Source organism: Crotalus tigris, unplaced genomic scaffold (genome assembly GCF_016545835.1).
Source record: "Crotalus tigris isolate CLP2741 ecotype Arizona unplaced genomic scaffold, ASM1654583v1 scf7180000021169.355214, whole genome shotgun sequence".
In the NCBI taxonomy this organism is placed as follows: Eukaryota; Metazoa; Chordata; class Lepidosauria; order Squamata; family Viperidae; genus Crotalus; species Crotalus tigris.
In genome coordinates this window covers 338,981-355,214 of record NW_024098380.1, presented here as the reverse complement: position 1 = coordinate 355,214, position 16,234 = coordinate 338,981, and the positions used below count along the sequence as shown (strand labels likewise).

The window sequence follows — 16,234 nt, the reverse complement described above, 5'->3', positions numbered from 1 at the left end:
ATAGATAGATAGATAGATAGATAGATAGATAGATAGATAGATAGATAGATAGATAGATGATAGGTGATGATAGATGATAGACAATAGATGGATGGATAGATACAATGGATAGATAACTGGATGGGTGGATAGATAGATAGATAGATAGATAGATAGATAGATAGATAGATAGATAGATAGATAGATAGATAGATAGATAGATAGAGACTAGATAGGACAGATAGATAAGACAGATGATAGATAGATAGATAGACAGACAGACAGACAGACAGACAGACATGGATGATGGATAGATAGATGGATGGATGGATGGATGGATAGAGATAATGATAGGTTGGTAGGTAGGGAGAGAGAGATAGGACTGATTGATAGAAGATAGATAATAGATATGGATGATGGATGGATGGAGATAGATAGATAGAGATAGATAGATAGATAGATAGATAGGGATGATGGATGAATGGATGGATGGATAGATAGATGGATGGACAGATAGATATGGATGATGGATGGATGGATAGAGATAGATAGATAGGGATGGAGATAGATAGATAGATAGATAGATAGATATAGACAGACAGACAGACAGAGAAACAGTTGTAAAACAGATAGTCGTAAGTTCGAGGACTAGCTGTATGCCCCATTTCCCAACCACTCACCATCTCGGTTTAGATACCTTGAACCAATTCAGCCGGGTGGAGTTCAATTCCCAGAATTCCCCCAGCCAGCAGGTGCTGGGAGTCGAAGCCCACCAAGTTTCAAGTCGCCCAGGCTGGAGCAACTCTGAACCGTCGTAAGTCAAGGACTCCCTGTATTTTCATAAAATCCACCCGGCTTACCAGCTTTTGAGCCACGAAGGAGTAATGGCTGAAGGATTGCGCCAAGGCGAGGAAGCAGACTTTGCACCCAGCTGCGGAAAGAAAGAAAGACAAAAGAGAGAGACTTTACACCAAGTCCTCGACTTACGACTTGCGAAGATTGATGTTGCTGAACGAAACATTCCTTCTGCGCGATTTTGCCCCATTCCGCGACTTTTCTTGCCACGGATGTTAAACCCGGCTTCCCCATCACTGGTCCGGCGGTCGCAAAAGGGGAATCACCTGAGCCTGGGACCGTCATAAATACGAGTCGGTTGCCCAGCCTCTGAATTCTGATCCACGCGACCCCGGGACGCAGCGACCGTCGTAACTACGAGTCAGTTGCCAAACGTCTGAATTTTGATCTCATCAGCCCGGGACGCTGCGACCGTCGTAAATACGAGTCGGTTGCCCAGTGTCTGAATTTTGATCCTGTCACCCCGGGACACTGCGACCGTCGTAAATACGAGTCGGTTGCCAAGCGTCTGAATTTCGATCGCGTGACCAAATATATGCTGCAACGGCCGTAAGTCTGAAACACGGTCCTTTTTTTCCCGAGCCCCAAACAAACGGTCGTAACTTGAGGACTGCCTGGGTCATCGTGAAAATCTACCAAACCTTTTTCTAACCTTTAAACCCGGAAAAACCCTTTAAAATGGATCGGAAAAACGGTCTGAAGTCACCGTTTTTTCACCGCCGTCGCGGCTTCCAACGGTCACTAAGAGAAGCAGTGTGAGCCGAGGGCCACCTGCGCCCGTTTTTTCATTCTGGAGATGAAGGGGGACGCCTTCGCACCGACGTCGTGGAGGTCGGTTTCGTCGGCGTCCGTTCCCCGCTTACCTCTGAGGTAGAAGGAGAGAAAATGGTGGACGAGGAAGCCGGCGTCCGTCTTTGTGGCGCAAAGCAGCGTCAATTGGCTCTAAAAAAACAAATAACAGCGAGCGAGAGAGATTTATTTATTCTATTTTAAAGAAAGAGATGATAAAATTAAATATAAGTATGCATAGTTTATCTATCTATAATATAGAGATTGATACATACAGATGATAGATAGATAGATAGATAGATAGATAGATAGATAGATAGATAGATAGATAGATAGATAGATATAGATGGATAGATATAAGAGATGATAAAATGAAATATAAATATGCATAGTTTATGATAGATATGAGATAAAATGAAATATAAATATTATGCATAGTTTATAGATAGATATAGATAGATATTGATACATACAGATGATAGATAGATAGATGACAGATATATCTAGATATATAGATATAGACAAAGCTTTTTTTGTTATAGAACGGAGTTCAGACAACTTTTTTGGATGGAACCTTGTAGGGTAGGCAAGGCGGGTTGTATGACTTATGTGAGTTCCGGCACCCTTTTTTATTTACAAAAAAGCACTGGATATAGATAGATATAGATGGATAGATATAGATACAAGAAAGAGATGATAAAATGAAGTATAAATATTATGCATAGTTTATAGATATGATAAAATGAAATATAAATATGCATAGTTTATAGATAGATAAGATATAGAGCAGCGGTTCTCAACCTATGGGTCGCGACCTCATTTGGGGTCGAACGACCATTTTACGGGGGTCGCCAAACAACGCAACCCGCCATTTTCCCCCCTCAGGGGGCGCCGCCGCGCATGCACGCTGCGCATGGGGGCCGCGCCGTGCATGGGGCCGCGCCGCGCGTGGGGCTGCGCCACCCATGCGCACCGCGCCACCCATGCGCGGCGCGTCCGTGTGACGGGGGTCGCCGTCACACAAAGGTTGAGAACCGCTGATATAGAGAATAAATGACAGATAGATAGATAATTGATACATAGATGATAGATATAGAATGACTGATAGATATTGATACAGAGACAATGATAAATGATAGCTATATGGAGAATAGATGACTGATATAGATATAGATATATAGATAGATGTAAGATAGATAGATATAGATATATAGATAATATATACATATATAGATATAAGATAGATAGAGATAGAGAGAGATAGATGACAGATATATATAGAGAGATATAGATGATAGATGATATAGATATAGATATAATGACAGATAGATATAGATGGATAGATATAGATACAAGAAAGAGATGATAAAATGAAGTATAAATATTATGCATAGTTTATAGATATAAGATATGATAAAATGAAATATAAATATTATGAATAGTTTATAGATAAGATATAGTTATAGAGAATAAATGACAGATAATTGATACATAGATGATAGATATAGAATGACTGAGATATTGATACAGACTATGATAGATGATAGCTATATAGAGAATAGATGACTGATATATAGATAGATGTAAGATAGATATAGATATATAGATAATATATAGATAGCTAGATATAAGATATATAGATAGTTAGAGATAGATGACAGATATATATAGAGATATATAGATGATATAGAGATATAGATATGGATGATAGAGATAGATATAATGACAGATAGATATAGATGGATATAGACACAAGAAAGATGATAAAATGAAGTATAAATATTGTGCATAGTTTATAGATATAAGATATGATAAAATGAAATATAAATATTATGCATAGTTTATAGATAAGATATAGTTATAGAGAATAAATGACAGATAATTGATACATAGATGATAGATATAGAATGACTGATATTGATACAGACTATGATAGATGATAGCTATATAGAGAATAGATGACTGATATATAGATAGATGTAAGATAGATATAGATATATAGATAATATATAGATAGCTAGATATAAGATATATAGATAGTTAGAGATAGATGACAGATATATATAGAGATATATAGATGATATAGAGATATAGATATGGATGATAGAGATAGATATAATGACAGATAGATATAGATGGATATAGACACAAGAAAGATGATAAAATGAAGTATAAATATTGTGCATAGTTTATAGATATAAGATATGATAAAATGAAATATAAATATTATGCATAGTTTATAGATAGATAAGATAGATATATAGAGAATAAATGACAGATAATTGATACATAGATGATATAGAATGACTGAGATATTGATAGAGACAATGATAGATGATAGCTATATAGAGAATAGATGACATATAGATATATAGATGTAAGATAGATAGATATAGATATATAGATAGCTAGATATATGATATATAGATGACAGATATATATAGAGAGATATATAGATATAGATAGACAGATGATATAGAGATATAGATATGGATGATAGAGATAGATATAGATATGACAGATAGATATAGATGGATAGATATAGATAGGTAGGTAGATATAGACATGACAGATGATGGATGATAAATAGCTAGACAGAGATGATATAGATATATAGACAGCTATATAAATATAAAACAAATTTAACATAAAATATAAAATGAAAAAAAATAAAATTTAAAAAAATATATTAACTATAATAAAAATAAAATATACAATCCAATCTAACAAAACATAAAATCATATACAACTGAAATAAAATCTGTAATGAAATCTGTACGTAATATAAAATATTAAAATTAAATTCTATATTAAATGCTGGGGGCCGAAGTCCCCACGTCTGAGCTTCAAAAGCAGAGAGACACTACAACGCTCATCCTCCCCTGCCGGCTCAGTCAGATAAACCCCAGTTTATCACTTCCTCCCCCATCAATCCAGGCTTGCAAAAGGAATCCTGGTTCTGTTTGAGCCAGGCCAAGGATGGGGCAAAACCAGGAAACCAACTACACCTCCCGGCATGCCTCGCTCCAAAAGGCCTCTTGGGAGCGGGGGGGGCGCAGCCATGGTCGGTCTGGCGCGGCGACGGAACCCGAGAGGGGCCACGCCGCGCCGGGACGCGTTGCTCACCCGCTCCGGCTGCTCCAGGGAGACGCCGAGCAGTTCGTTCAGCGCCGCGAACATCTCGCCGGGCGGACGCGCTTGCCCTCCGGCCCGCGAGAGGAATCTCGTTCGGCCGAGCGAGCGAGCTAGCGAGCGAGCTGGACAACGACGGCGGCAGGCTGCGGCCTACTGGCCGGCCTCACTACGCATGCGCGCTTTTGGCGCGGCGCCGTTCTCTGCCCGGGCTGCGGTCGAGTGTTGTTCGTTGCGCCCTCTGCCGGCCGGATAGCGGCACTGCAGCTTGAGAGCAGAGATTTCCCAGGCTCGCTTGGGAAAAAATAATAATAATATTAAAATCGTCTCATTCTTTAATTGAATGAAAATATTACATTTTATTATATAAAAAGTGGAATAATCTGATAAGAATGTATATACTGGAATGTCACGTTAAATCCAATGTTTGTTTGTTTTTAACTGCATTATAAATAAAATTTGTTAAATAAATAAATATATATATATTTTCAGAAGAGTAAGTTTGGCTGATGAGGGTTAAAGGAACCCGAAATAGCTATACCATTCTCTCTTTATATATATATTACATTTCTCTTTTGGGCTGTGTTTTGTTCTCAGGTTGTGTTGGCAAGCAGCCTTTTGCTCAGGCTTGTGTCTCCGGACTGCCAATTCAGAAATCCGAAATATGAAGAACCATATAAAGAGTACTACAAGTTGGGAAATAAGAGAACTTTTAGGAAATAGAGCGAGATTACATTCAAATGGATCAAATGTGTTATTTTGGATATTAGATATGAATGGTTGCCTAAAGCCTGAAAAATCATAAATAGCCAAGGTGAAATTGGAAGAGTGATGGGAAACCAAAAATTGGGGGAAGAATTAATAACAGGATATGGATTGTTTACGTAGATGGAATGTGAAAAATAATGGAGATACGCAGAAGCTAAAATGTATTGATAAATGATGTTTTGATTGAGTTGATAGAATAAGAACTGCCTTAGCTTAAATACGAGAACAGTCAATGTTAGGAGGGGGGGAAGAGAGAAAATATTTAATAATAATAATAATAATAGTAAAGTTGGAAGGAACCTTGGAGGTCATCTAGCCCAACCCCCTGCTCAGGCAGGAAACCCTATACCATTTCGGACAAATGGCTGTCCAGTCTCTTCTTTAAAACTTCCAGTGTTGGAACATTCACCGCTTCTGGAGGCAGGTTGTTCCACTGGTTAATTGTTCTCATTGTCAGGAAGTTTCTCCTTAGTTCTAGGTTGCTTCTCTCCTTGATTAGTTTCCAGCCATTGCTTCTTGTCCTGCCTTCAGGTGCTTTGGAAAATAGCTTGACTCCCTCTTCTTCAGGGCAGCCTCTGAGATATTGGAATACTGCTATCACGTCGTAACTCGAGATTTGTACTAAAGAGTTTAGGCACTTCAACATCTTCATCAACGATCTGGACGAGGGGATAGATGGGGAACTCATCAAATTTGCAGGCGACACCAAGCTGGCAGGAATAGCCAACACTCCAGAAGACAGGCTTAGGATACAGGAGGATCTGGGCAGACTCGAACACTGGGCGCTATCTAAGAAAATGAAATTCAAGGGTGAAAAAAGCAAGGTTCTACATTTAGGCAAGAAAAACCAAATGTACAGGTATAGTATAGGGGGTACCTTGCTCAATAGTAGTAACTGTGAGAGGGACCTTGGAGTCCTAGTGGACAATCACTTAAATAGGAGCCAGCAGTGTGCTGCAGCTGCCAAAAAGGCCAACACAGTGCTGGGATGCATTAACAGAGGGATAGAATCAAGATCATGTGAAGTATTAATACTACTTTACAATGCCTTGGTAAGGCCACACTTGGAATACGGCATCCAGTTTTGGTCACCACGGTGTAAAAAAGATGTTGAGACGCTAGAAAGAGTACAGAGAAGAGCGACAAAGATGATCGGGGGACCGGAGGCTAAAACATATAAGGAACAGCTGCTGGAACTGGGTATGTCTAGTTTAATGAAAAGAAGGACGAGGGGGGACAGGATAGCAGTGTTCCAGTATCTCAGGGGCTGCCCCAAGTAAGAGGGAGTCAAGCTATTCTCCAAAGCACCTGAAGGCAGGACAAGAAGCAACGGATGGAAACTCATCAAGGAGAGAAGCAACCTAGAACTAAGGAGAAACTTCCTGACAGTGAGAACAATTGACCAGTGGAACCACCTGCCTCCAGGTTGTTCCACTGGTCAATTGTTCTCACTGTCAGGAAGTTTCTCCTTAGTTCTAGGTTGCTTCTCTCCTTGATGAGTTTCCATCCATTGCTTCTTGTCCGTCCTTCAGGTGTTTCTATTCTATTCTGTTCTGTTCTGTTCTATTCTGTTCTGTTTTGTTCTGTTCTTCATTCCTATATTCTATTCTATTCTATTCTATTCTATTTTCTGTTCTATTGTTCCATTCTATTCTATCCTCCCATTTCTATTCTATTCTATTCTATTCTATTCTATTCTATTCTATTCTATTCTATTCTATTCTATTCCATTCCATTCTGTTCCACTCTATTCTATTATTCTATTCTATTCTATATTCCATTCTATTCCATTTTCTGTTCTATTCTTCCATTCTATATGTTAATATTCTATTCTGTCCCTTAGCACGAGAGACTAGCGAATCGATTCGCAAAGGGTGGCCAATTTGAATTGGACAAGGGTCCAATTACAAAGCAGGTGGCTTCTCCCCCATCCGAGAGCCTCATGTTCTGGGGACATCCACTCCCATGGTGCTTAAGACGGAGTTTGTAGGAGCGGAAATGTCGACAATTTAGAGCAGTTGCCAGCAAAAACCATCTCACCAAATCGGCCGTTCTCTTCATGCTGTTCCATACCTAGCCAGAAGGGGGAGCCGGTGGCCTATATTTTGCTTCTCTTCAGGGGTGACCTTGCAAGTCTAGGCAGAAACCGTATCCAGAATCCTCCATTTATGACTGACTCCATAGCAACCGTTCCAAGTTATGACGGACCTCCCTGGGCTACAACCCAGATTCAAAGTTCGGACATTCCAGAACCCCCCACGGTCACGGGATTTTGCCAGGCAGCATGCTTCAAGAGGGGAGGACTTCCACTCCCAGAATCCCCCAGTCGGCATGCTTCAAGATGGGAGGACTTCAACTCCCAGAATACCCCAGCCACCATGCTTTAAGAGGGGTGGATTCAACTCCCAGAATCCCCCAGCCGCCATGCTTTAAGAGGGGTGGACTTCAACTCCCAGAATCCCCTGGCCGGCATGCTTCAAGAGGGGAGGACTTCAACTCCCAGAATCCCCCAGCCAGCATGCTTTAAGATGAATGGACTTCAACTCCCAGAATCCCCCAGCCGCCATGCTTTAAGCGGGGTGGACTTCAACTCCCAGAATCCCCCAGTCAGTCATGCTTTAAGAAAGGAGGACTTTGACTCCCACAATCCTCCAGCCAGCATGCTTTAAGGGGGCACTTCCACTCCCAGAATCCCCCAGCCAGCATGTTTTAAGAGGAGGAATTCAGCTTCCAGAATCCCCCAGCCAGGTTGCTTTAGGATGGATGGACTTCGACTCCCAGAATCCCCCAGCCGGCCTGCTTTAAGAGGGGTGGACTTCAATTCCCAGAATTCCACGCTCACTGGGCAATTCTAGGCGCTGAAGCCCACCCAGCCTAAAGTCCCCGGGGCCCTTCACATTATTTTCCTCCCCCCCAAAAAAGCCATTCATTTTTAATTTCTCGTTCATTTTTCATCCCCTTTCTGCACGCAACTTCCAAAGAACCCCCCCCACCCCGATTTCTCGGCAGCAAGAGATCAATGCGACGGCCCTCCCTTTAAAAAAAAAAGTTTATTATTGATCGTCGTCGTCATCATTCTCTCGAGAGCTTCACACTTTTTCCCCCCACATTTTTAAAACCGGTTTCTCCCCCCCCCCCCGAAAAAAAGACCAGGTGAAGTACAAATTAGAAAAACGAAACCGAAAGACGAGACGAATCGCGGCAAAGTGTTAGAAACCACTGCGGTGGGAGGGGGCGTGGGGGAAAGGCCATATATACAACAGGGAACAGACCCCAAAAATCAACGCACACCACTCATTAGGGAGGGAGGGAGGGAGGCGGGACGCCGTCACAATTGTGTGTCTCCGAGCCGTGTTTTTCTTTATTGACCTTTCCTTTCCTTTATTCCGTACCGAATACATCAAAGCATGCGATGAGGAGGGGGGGGGGAAGAAAAACCAACAAAACCTAACGAAGACCCCCGCCCCCCCCAATCGAAAAAAAAAAGATTAAAAATGGCGCTCGGGAGGACAGGACATGGCTTTCGTGCAATCTTTTCATTTCGCTCGTTCTTCCCTTTATTTCCCAAACGCCCCCGCCCCGCCCGTCGCCCCGTGGCGTCTTCTTCTCCGGCTCGGGCCCCTCCGATCTTCAAGTCAAGTTGTTCTGCAAACAGTTCGCGTCCGGATCGTCCGGATTGACCGTTTTCCGGTTATCCAGCTTGGGCGAGGTGGAATTTTGAATGTTAAAGGCTTCCTCGTCTTTCAAGCAGGATTTCAAGGGGTCCGGCAGCTTGTGGGGGGCACCGGGGTCATCCTAAATGGATGGAAGGAGGGGTGGGGTGGGGGTGGCGGGAAGTAGGAGAGAAAAAAGAGAAGTTCGTTCCGGGTGTCGTCGGAATAGAATCGGGGAGATACGGGTGTCCTTGTCCGTACAGCAGCGGTTCTCAACCTATGGGTCGCGACCCCATTTGGGGTCGAACAACCATTTTACGGGGATCGCCAAACAACGCGATCTGCCATTTTTCCCCCTCAGGGGGCGCCAGTGCGCATGCGCGCTGCGCATGGGGGCGCCACCGCGCATGCGCGCCGCGTCCGTGTGACGGGGGTCGCCGTCACACAAACGTTGAGAAACGCTGCCGTACGGGATTCGCCCGGTCCCTTCAACCGGGACCTCTACCTCAGCAACTTAAAAGGACATCTGGACTTCAACTCCCAGAATTCCTCATAACCACGGTGGAATTCTGGGAGTTGAAGCCTGTCCGTTTTCAAGTCGGGAAGGTTGAGAAACTCAGCTTAGAAGAGAACGCCCATCCTGCCATAGCCACACGCCTCGACTTCGACTCCCAGCATTCTCCAGGCCGACGGAGGAATTCTGGGAGTCGACATCCGCCCGTTTTCACATTGCCAAGATGGAGAAGCACTGCCCTAGCGGTTTTCCTCCAAAAAGCTGGCTTCAATTGGTTGAACGCCTTTAGTACAGTTTGTCCTCGACTTGCGACAATTAGTGACCGTTCAAAATTACAATAGCAGTGAAAAAAGTGACCGAGGACCATTTTTCACACTTAACGACCGTTGCAGCATCCCTGTGGTCACCTGGTCAAAATTCAGACACTTGGCGACAGACTCGTATTTATGACGGTCGCAGTGTCCCCGGGGGGGGGGAGTTCACGTGATCCCCTTTTGCGACCTTCGGACGAGCAAGCCCGATTCATGTAACTAATAGAACTGCCGTGATTCGCTTAACGACTGTGGCCAGAGCGGTTCGTCAAATGGGGCGAAGCTCCCTTTAACCGCCGTCTCGCCCAGCGATGGGAATTTGGGGCTCCCTTGCGTTCGTAAGTCGAGGACTGCCTGTCTGCTGTATTCTCGCCAGGATGGACGCGTAATTGCGCTCAGACGCTCCATCCGTTGCAGGTGGGTGACTTAGCTACTTCCCCGAGACCCGCTTTGGCGGAGGTCTGGAACGAGAGCAAAGAAGGAGAGAGGAACTACCTACGATTAAACCAATGTCTGTCGAAGCAGGCCTCTCTGCAGGGCTAAAACAGGAAAAATCGTACGGCGGCTCGGGCAGGCCTCTCCTTTTTGGTGTTGAAAACGGGGCCTCGGAGGGCAAACATGCAAATTCATTGCAACCTCTGAAAGTAGCGCCCGTTTTTCCTTCCAGGGAAGGACAGAGCTGCTTTCAAAAGATGCCATCAATGTGCATTTTTTTGCAACTGAAGCCGTGCACAGCCTTAGGATTGTGGTTCTGAATATGCCCATGCATTGAGTTATTCCTTGGACCCATCTTGGCCCTTCTTTCCTCTCTTTGCCTCGCCTCTCTTCCCCTCCATTTCCTACTTTCTTTCCTCCCTCTGGTCTCCTTGCCTCCTCCTCTCTTCTCCTCCTCTCCCCTTCCGTCCTCTTCCCTTTTTTCTCCTCTTCTCCTACCCCTTTTCCACTCCACTTCCCTCTCCCCTCTTCCCTCCTCTCCCCTCTCTCTTCTGTTCTCCTCGCCTCTCTTCTCCCTTCTTTCCTCTCCTTTCCTCTCTCCATTCCTCCAGCCCTCCTCTCCTTGCTTCTCTTCTCTTCTCCTCTGCTCTACAGTTACTACTTTCTTTCCTCCCTCTTGTCTCCTCCTCGTTTCCCTTCTCTTCTCCTCTCCTCTCCTCTCCTCCACATTCAATCTTCCCTCCTCTCCTTGCCTCTCTTCTCTTCTCCTCTCCTCTCCAGTTCCTACTTTCTTTCCTCCCTCTCCTCCTCCTCCTCGTTTCCCTTCTCTCCTTGCCTCTCTTCTCCTCTCCTCTCCTCTCCATTTCCTACTTTCTTTCCTCCCTCTTGTCTCCTCCTCCTTTCCTCTTCCTTCCTCTCCTCTCCATTCCTCCATCCCTCATTGCTTCTCTTCTCTTCTCCTCTCCTCTCCAGTTCCTACTTTCTTTCCTCCCTCTCCTCCTCCTCCTCCTTTCCCTTCTCTCCCGCCTCCTTTCCATTTTTCCATCCCTCCTCTCCTTGCCTCTCTGCTCTTCTCCTCCTCCCCATTTCCTACTTTCTTTCCTCCCTCTTGTCTCCTCCTCGTTTCCCTTCTCTCCTCTCCTTTCCTCTCCCCTCCTCTCCATTCCTCCATCCCTCCTCTCCTTGCTTCTCCTCTCCTCTCCAGTTCCTACTTTCTTTCCTCCCTCGTCTCCTCCTTCTCGTTTCCCTTCTTTCCTCTCCTTTCCTCTCCCCTCCCCTCCTCTCCATTCCTCCATCCCTCCTCTCCTTTCCTCTCTTCTCCTCTCCATTTCCTACTTTCTTTCCTCCCTCTCCTCCTCCTCCTTTCCCTCCTCTCCCCTCCCCTCCTCTCTTTGCTTCTCCTCTCCTCTCCAGTTCCTACTTTCTTTCCTCCCTCTCCTCTCCTCCTCTCCCCTTTTTCTTCCCTCTCTCCTCTCTCCCTCCATTTCCTCCTCTCCCCATTCCTTTCTTCTTCCCTCTGTTCTCTTCCCCTTCCTTCCTTCCTTCTTTCTTCCCTCCCTCGCTCCATTCCTGTCCTATTTTCTTTCCTATTTTTCCGCTCCCCTTCCCTCTCTTCTCCTTCCCTCCCTTTCCCTCCTGTTTTCCCTTCCTGCCCTTTCCTCCCCTCTCCTCTTCCCCTCCACTTCCCTCTCCTCTCCTTTTCTCTCCTCCCCTCCCCTCCCTTCTCTCCTCTCCTTTTTTCCTCCTCTCCCCTTCCATCCTCTCCCCTTTTCTTCTCCTCTCCCTCCTCTCCTCTTCCACTCCCCTCTCCTTTTCTCTCCTCCCGTCCCCTCTCCCTTCTCTCATCTGTTCTCCTCCCCTCTTCTTCCCTCTCCTCTTTTCTCCTCCTCCTTTCCCATCCTCTTTTTTCTCCTCCATTTCCTTCCCCTCTCCTCTCTTCGGTTCTTCTCCTCTTCCCTCTCCTCTCCTCTCCTCTCCTCCTCTCCCCTTCCTTCCTCTCCCCTTTTTTCTCCTCTCTTCTCCTCCCATTCCACTTCCCTCTCCTCTTTTTCTCTCCTCCCCTCCCCCTTCTCTCACCTGTTCTCCTCCCCTCTTCTTCCCTCTCCTCTTTTCTCCTCCTCCTTTCCCATCCTCTCTTCGGTTCCTCTCCTCTTCCCTCTCCTCTCTTCTCTTCTCCTCCTCTCCCCTTCCGTCCTCTTCCCTTTTTTCTCCTCTTATCCAACCCCTTTTCTCTCCTCTTCCACTCCACTTCCCTCTCCTCTCCTTTTCTCTCCTCCCCTCCGCTCTCTCTTCTCTCATCTGTTCTCCTCCCCTCTTCTTCCCTCTCCTCTCCTCTTTTCTCCTCCTCTCCCCTTCCATCCTCTTTTTTTCTCCTCTCTTCTCCATTTCCTCCCCCTCCCCTCTCTTCGGTTCTTCTCCTCTTCCCTCTCCTCTCCTCTCTGCTCCTCCTCTCCCCTTCCGTCCTCTCCCCTTTTTTCTCCTCTCTTCTCCTCCCACTCCACTTCCCTCTCCTCTCCTTCTCTCTTCCCCTCCCCCTTCTCTCATCTGTTCTCCTCCCCTCTTCTTCCCTCTCCTCTTTTCTCCTCCTCCTTTCCCAGCCTCTTTTTTCTCCTCTCTTCTCCATTTCCTTCCTCTCTCCTCTCTTCGGTTCTTCTCCTCTTCGCTCTCCTCTCTTCTCCTCCTCTGCCCTTCCGTCCTCTTCCCTTTTTTCTCCTCTTCTCCTACCCCTTTTCTCTCCTCTTCCACTCCACTTCCCTCTCCTCTCCTTCCCTCTCTCTTCTCTCCTCCTCTTTTCTCCTCCTCTCCCCTTCCATCCTCTTTTTTTTTCTCTTCTCCATTTCCTTCCCCTCTCCTCTCTTCGGTTCTTCTCCTCTTCCCTCTCCTCTCCTCTCCTCTCCTCCTCTCCCCTTCCGTCCTCTTCCCTTTTTTCCTCCTCTCTTCTCCTCCCACTCCACTTCCCTCTCCTCTCCTTCTCTCCTCCCCTCCCCCTTCTCTCATCTGTTCTCCTCCCCTCTTCTTCCCTCTCTTTTCTCCTCCTCCTTTCCCATCCTCTTTTTTCTCCTCTCTTCTCCATTTCCTTCCCCTCTCCTCTCTTCTGTTCCTCTCCTCTTCCCTTCCCTCTCCTCTCCTCTCCTCCTCCTCTCCTCTTCCTTCCTCTCCCCTTTTTTCTCCTCCCACTCCACTTCCCTCTCCTCTTTTTCTCTCCTCCCCTCCCCCTTCTCTCACCTGTTCTCCTCCCCTCTTCTTCCCTCTCTTTTCTCCTCCTCCTTTCCCATCCTCTTTTTTCTCCTCTCTTCTCCATTTCCTTCCCCTCTCCTCTCTTCGGTTCTTCTCCTCTTCGCTCTCCTCTCTGCTCCTCCTCTCCCCTTCCGTCCTCTTCCCTTTTTTCTCCTCTTCTCCTACCCCTTTTCTCTCCTCTTCCACTCCACTTCCCTCTCCTCTCCTTCCCTCTCTCTTCTCTCCTCCTCTTTTCTCCTCCTCTCCCCTTCCATCCTCTTTTTTTTTCTCTTCTCCATTTCCTTCCCCTCTCCTCTCTTTGGTTCTTCTCCTCTTCCCTCTCCTCTCCTCCTCCTCTCCCCTTCCTTCCTCTCCCTTTTTTCCTCCTCTCTTCTCCTCCCACTCCACTTCCCTCTCCTCTCCTTCTCTCCTCCCCTCCTTCTCTCATCTGTTCTCCTCCCCTCTTCTTCCCTCTCTTTTCTCCTCCTCCTTCCCCATCCTCTTTTTTCTCCTCTCTTCTCCGTTTCCTTCCCCTCTCCTCTCTTCTCTTCCTCTCCTCTTCCCTCTCCTCTCTTCTCTTCTCCTCCTCTCGACTTCCATCCTCTTTTTTCCCTCTTCTCCATTTCCTTCCCCTCTCCTCTCTTCGGTTCTTCTCCTCTTCCCTCTCCTCTCCTCTCCTCTCCTCCTCTCCCCTTCCGTCCTCTTCCCTTTTTTTCTCCTCTCTTCTCCTCCCACTCCACTTCCCTCTCCTCTTTTTCTCTCCTCCCCTCCCCCTTCTCTCACCTGTTCTCCTCCCCTCTTCTTCCCTCTCCTCTTTTCTCCTCCTCCTTTCCCATCCTCTTTTTTCTCCTCTCTTCTCCATTTCCTTCCCTCTCTTCTCCTCCTCTCCCCTTCCATCCTCTTCCCTTTTTTCTCCTCTCTTCTCCTACCCCTTTTCTCTCCTCTTCCACTCCACTTCCCTCTCCTCTCCTTTTCTCTCCTCCCCTCCCCTCTTTCTTCTGTTCTCCTCGCCTCTCCTCTTTTCTCCTCCTCTCCCCTTCCATCCTCTTTTTTTTCCTCTTCTCCATTTCTTTCCCCTCTCCTCTCTTCAGTTCTTCTCCTCTTCCCTCTCCTCTCCCCTTCCGTCCTCTTCTTTTTTTTCCTCCTCCCTTCCCTCTCTTCTCCCCTCTTTCCCTCTCCTCCTGCAGCCAATACCCGCCCTCACCCTCCTGCACCCACTCCCAAGTTCCCAATGGACACAGTGGGGGACCACCATCACCACCCAGCCACCCACCACGACGGACAAGCTCAAACTCGGATGGAGGACGGAAGACAAGCAGACGGGGGGGGGGAGACGGAGACAGATGGAGCCCAGGAGAAGGGGTTCACGTCAACGGCAGTGCCAAGGGAAAAAGAGGGGTGGGTAGACTTGAAGAGGGGTGGCCAGGCTCTCCCAAACTACCTCCCCCCACGATTTAGGGCAGTGGTTCTCAACCTGTGGGTCGGGACCCCATTTGGGGTCGAACGACCATTTCACGGGGGTCGCCAAACAACGCAGTCCGCCATTTTTTCCCCCCTTTTCCTTAGCGGTGCTCCTCCCTTTTGTTCTATTGGCTTTCGAAAGCCAATCGAAGAGACTCTCTTGAATAGAGTCTCATTCTATTGGCTTTCCAAAGCCCATAGAAATTGTCCAGGCTGTCTCTGCCCTGCTGAGCCCGCCAAAAGTCCCACTCTGCAAACGGTGCTGCACCAGTTGAGTAGTCCTCGACATACGACTGGTTGAGTAGTCCTCGACTTACGACCGGTTGGGGGTCGCGGCATTAAAAAGGTTGAGAACCACTGATTTAGAGGTAGAGAGTAGGAGACCAGTAGCCTCCATCCAAGCATTGACCACCACCAGCGCTGGTCAGGAGGCCCTGGGGATGTTCCTGGTGGAAGTTCTCTCGAAACCACGTGTCCTTCACATGTTGAGAATTCAGTTCCCAGAATCCCCCACCCAGTGCGGCCTTTGCTGGTCATTCTGGGGGGGCAAAGTCCACCTCTCGGACGGGGGGAGCGAGAACCCCACTTCCTATTCCAAGGTCTACATCAGTGGTTCTCAACTTGTGGGTCGGGACCCCATTTGGGGTCGAACGATCATTTCACGGGGGTCGCCAAACAACGCAGTCCGCCATTTTTTTTCCCCTTTTCCTTAGCTGTGCTACTCCCTTTTATTGTATTGGCTTTTGAAAGCCAATCAAATAGACTCTCTTGAATAGAGTCTAATTCTATTGGCTTTCCAAAGCCAATAGGAATGGTCCAGGCTGTCTCTGCCCTGCTCAGCCCGCCAAAAGTCCCATTCTGCAAATGGTGCTGCACCAGTTGAGTAGTCCTCGACTTACGACCGGTTGAGTAGTCCTCGACTTACGACCGGTTGGGGGTCGTGGCATTAAAAAGGTTGAGAACCACTGGTCTACATACTTGAACAGCTAGTGGGGCAGGGGAGGGCGAGATGGGCAACGTGGGGCCAAACCCAGAGAAGGCTATGGAGAGACCCTCGTATCAGGGACCCTTACTGGTGAGGAGGGGGTGTCCCACCTGTTTGGCGAGTTCCTAGCTAGGGT

General features: G+C 46.8%; 2 protein-coding genes across 4 annotated transcripts in view; both read right to left on the bottom strand.

Annotated features, from left to right (window-relative positions):
• Window positions 1–695: 695 nt before the first annotated feature.
• Window positions 696–5,131, bottom strand: LOC120320122 (elongator complex protein 6-like). Its single transcript, XM_039369588.1, has 3 exons — window positions 4,750–5,131; window positions 1,698–1,776; window positions 696–910 (listed from the first exon to the last, which is right to left on the bottom strand). The coding sequence occupies exons 1-3, from the start codon at window positions 4,801–4,803 to the stop codon at window positions 759–761; spliced, it is 285 nt and encodes a 94-aa protein (XP_039225522.1). The 5' UTR covers window positions 4,804–5,131; the 3' UTR covers window positions 696–758.
• Window positions 5,132–8,633: 3,502 nt separating this feature from the next.
• Window positions 8,634–16,234, bottom strand: part of CSPG5 (chondroitin sulfate proteoglycan 5) — a 36,095-nt gene continuing 28,494 nt past the window's right edge. Inside the window, exon 5 of one of the 3 annotated variants that reach the window (XM_039369590.1) lies at window positions 8,634–9,318. In XM_039369590.1, the coding sequence (XP_039225524.1) occupies window positions 9,154–9,318 (165 nt within the window). In that variant the 3' untranslated portion in view covers window positions 8,634–9,153. The remainder of the gene's footprint in view (window positions 9,319–16,234) is intronic. The other 2 variants (XM_039369592.1, XM_039369591.1) reach the window with 2 other exon arrangements.

Excerpts from the sequence above, each read along its gene's own strand:
- LOC120320122 (XM_039369588.1), bottom strand. The coding sequence starts at position 4,803 with ATGTTCGCGGCGCTGAACGAACTGCTCGGCGTCTCCCTGGAGCAGCCG. Across the intron at positions 1,777-4,749 it reads CCCTGGAGCAGCCGGAGCGG|AGCCAATTGACGCTGCTTTG; the intron begins GTGAGCAACGCG and ends TTGTTTTTTTAG. Across the intron at positions 911-1,697 it reads TCTCTCCTTCTACCTCAGAG|CTGGGTGCAAAGTCTGCTTC; the intron begins GTAAGCGGGGAA and ends TTCTTTCCGCAG.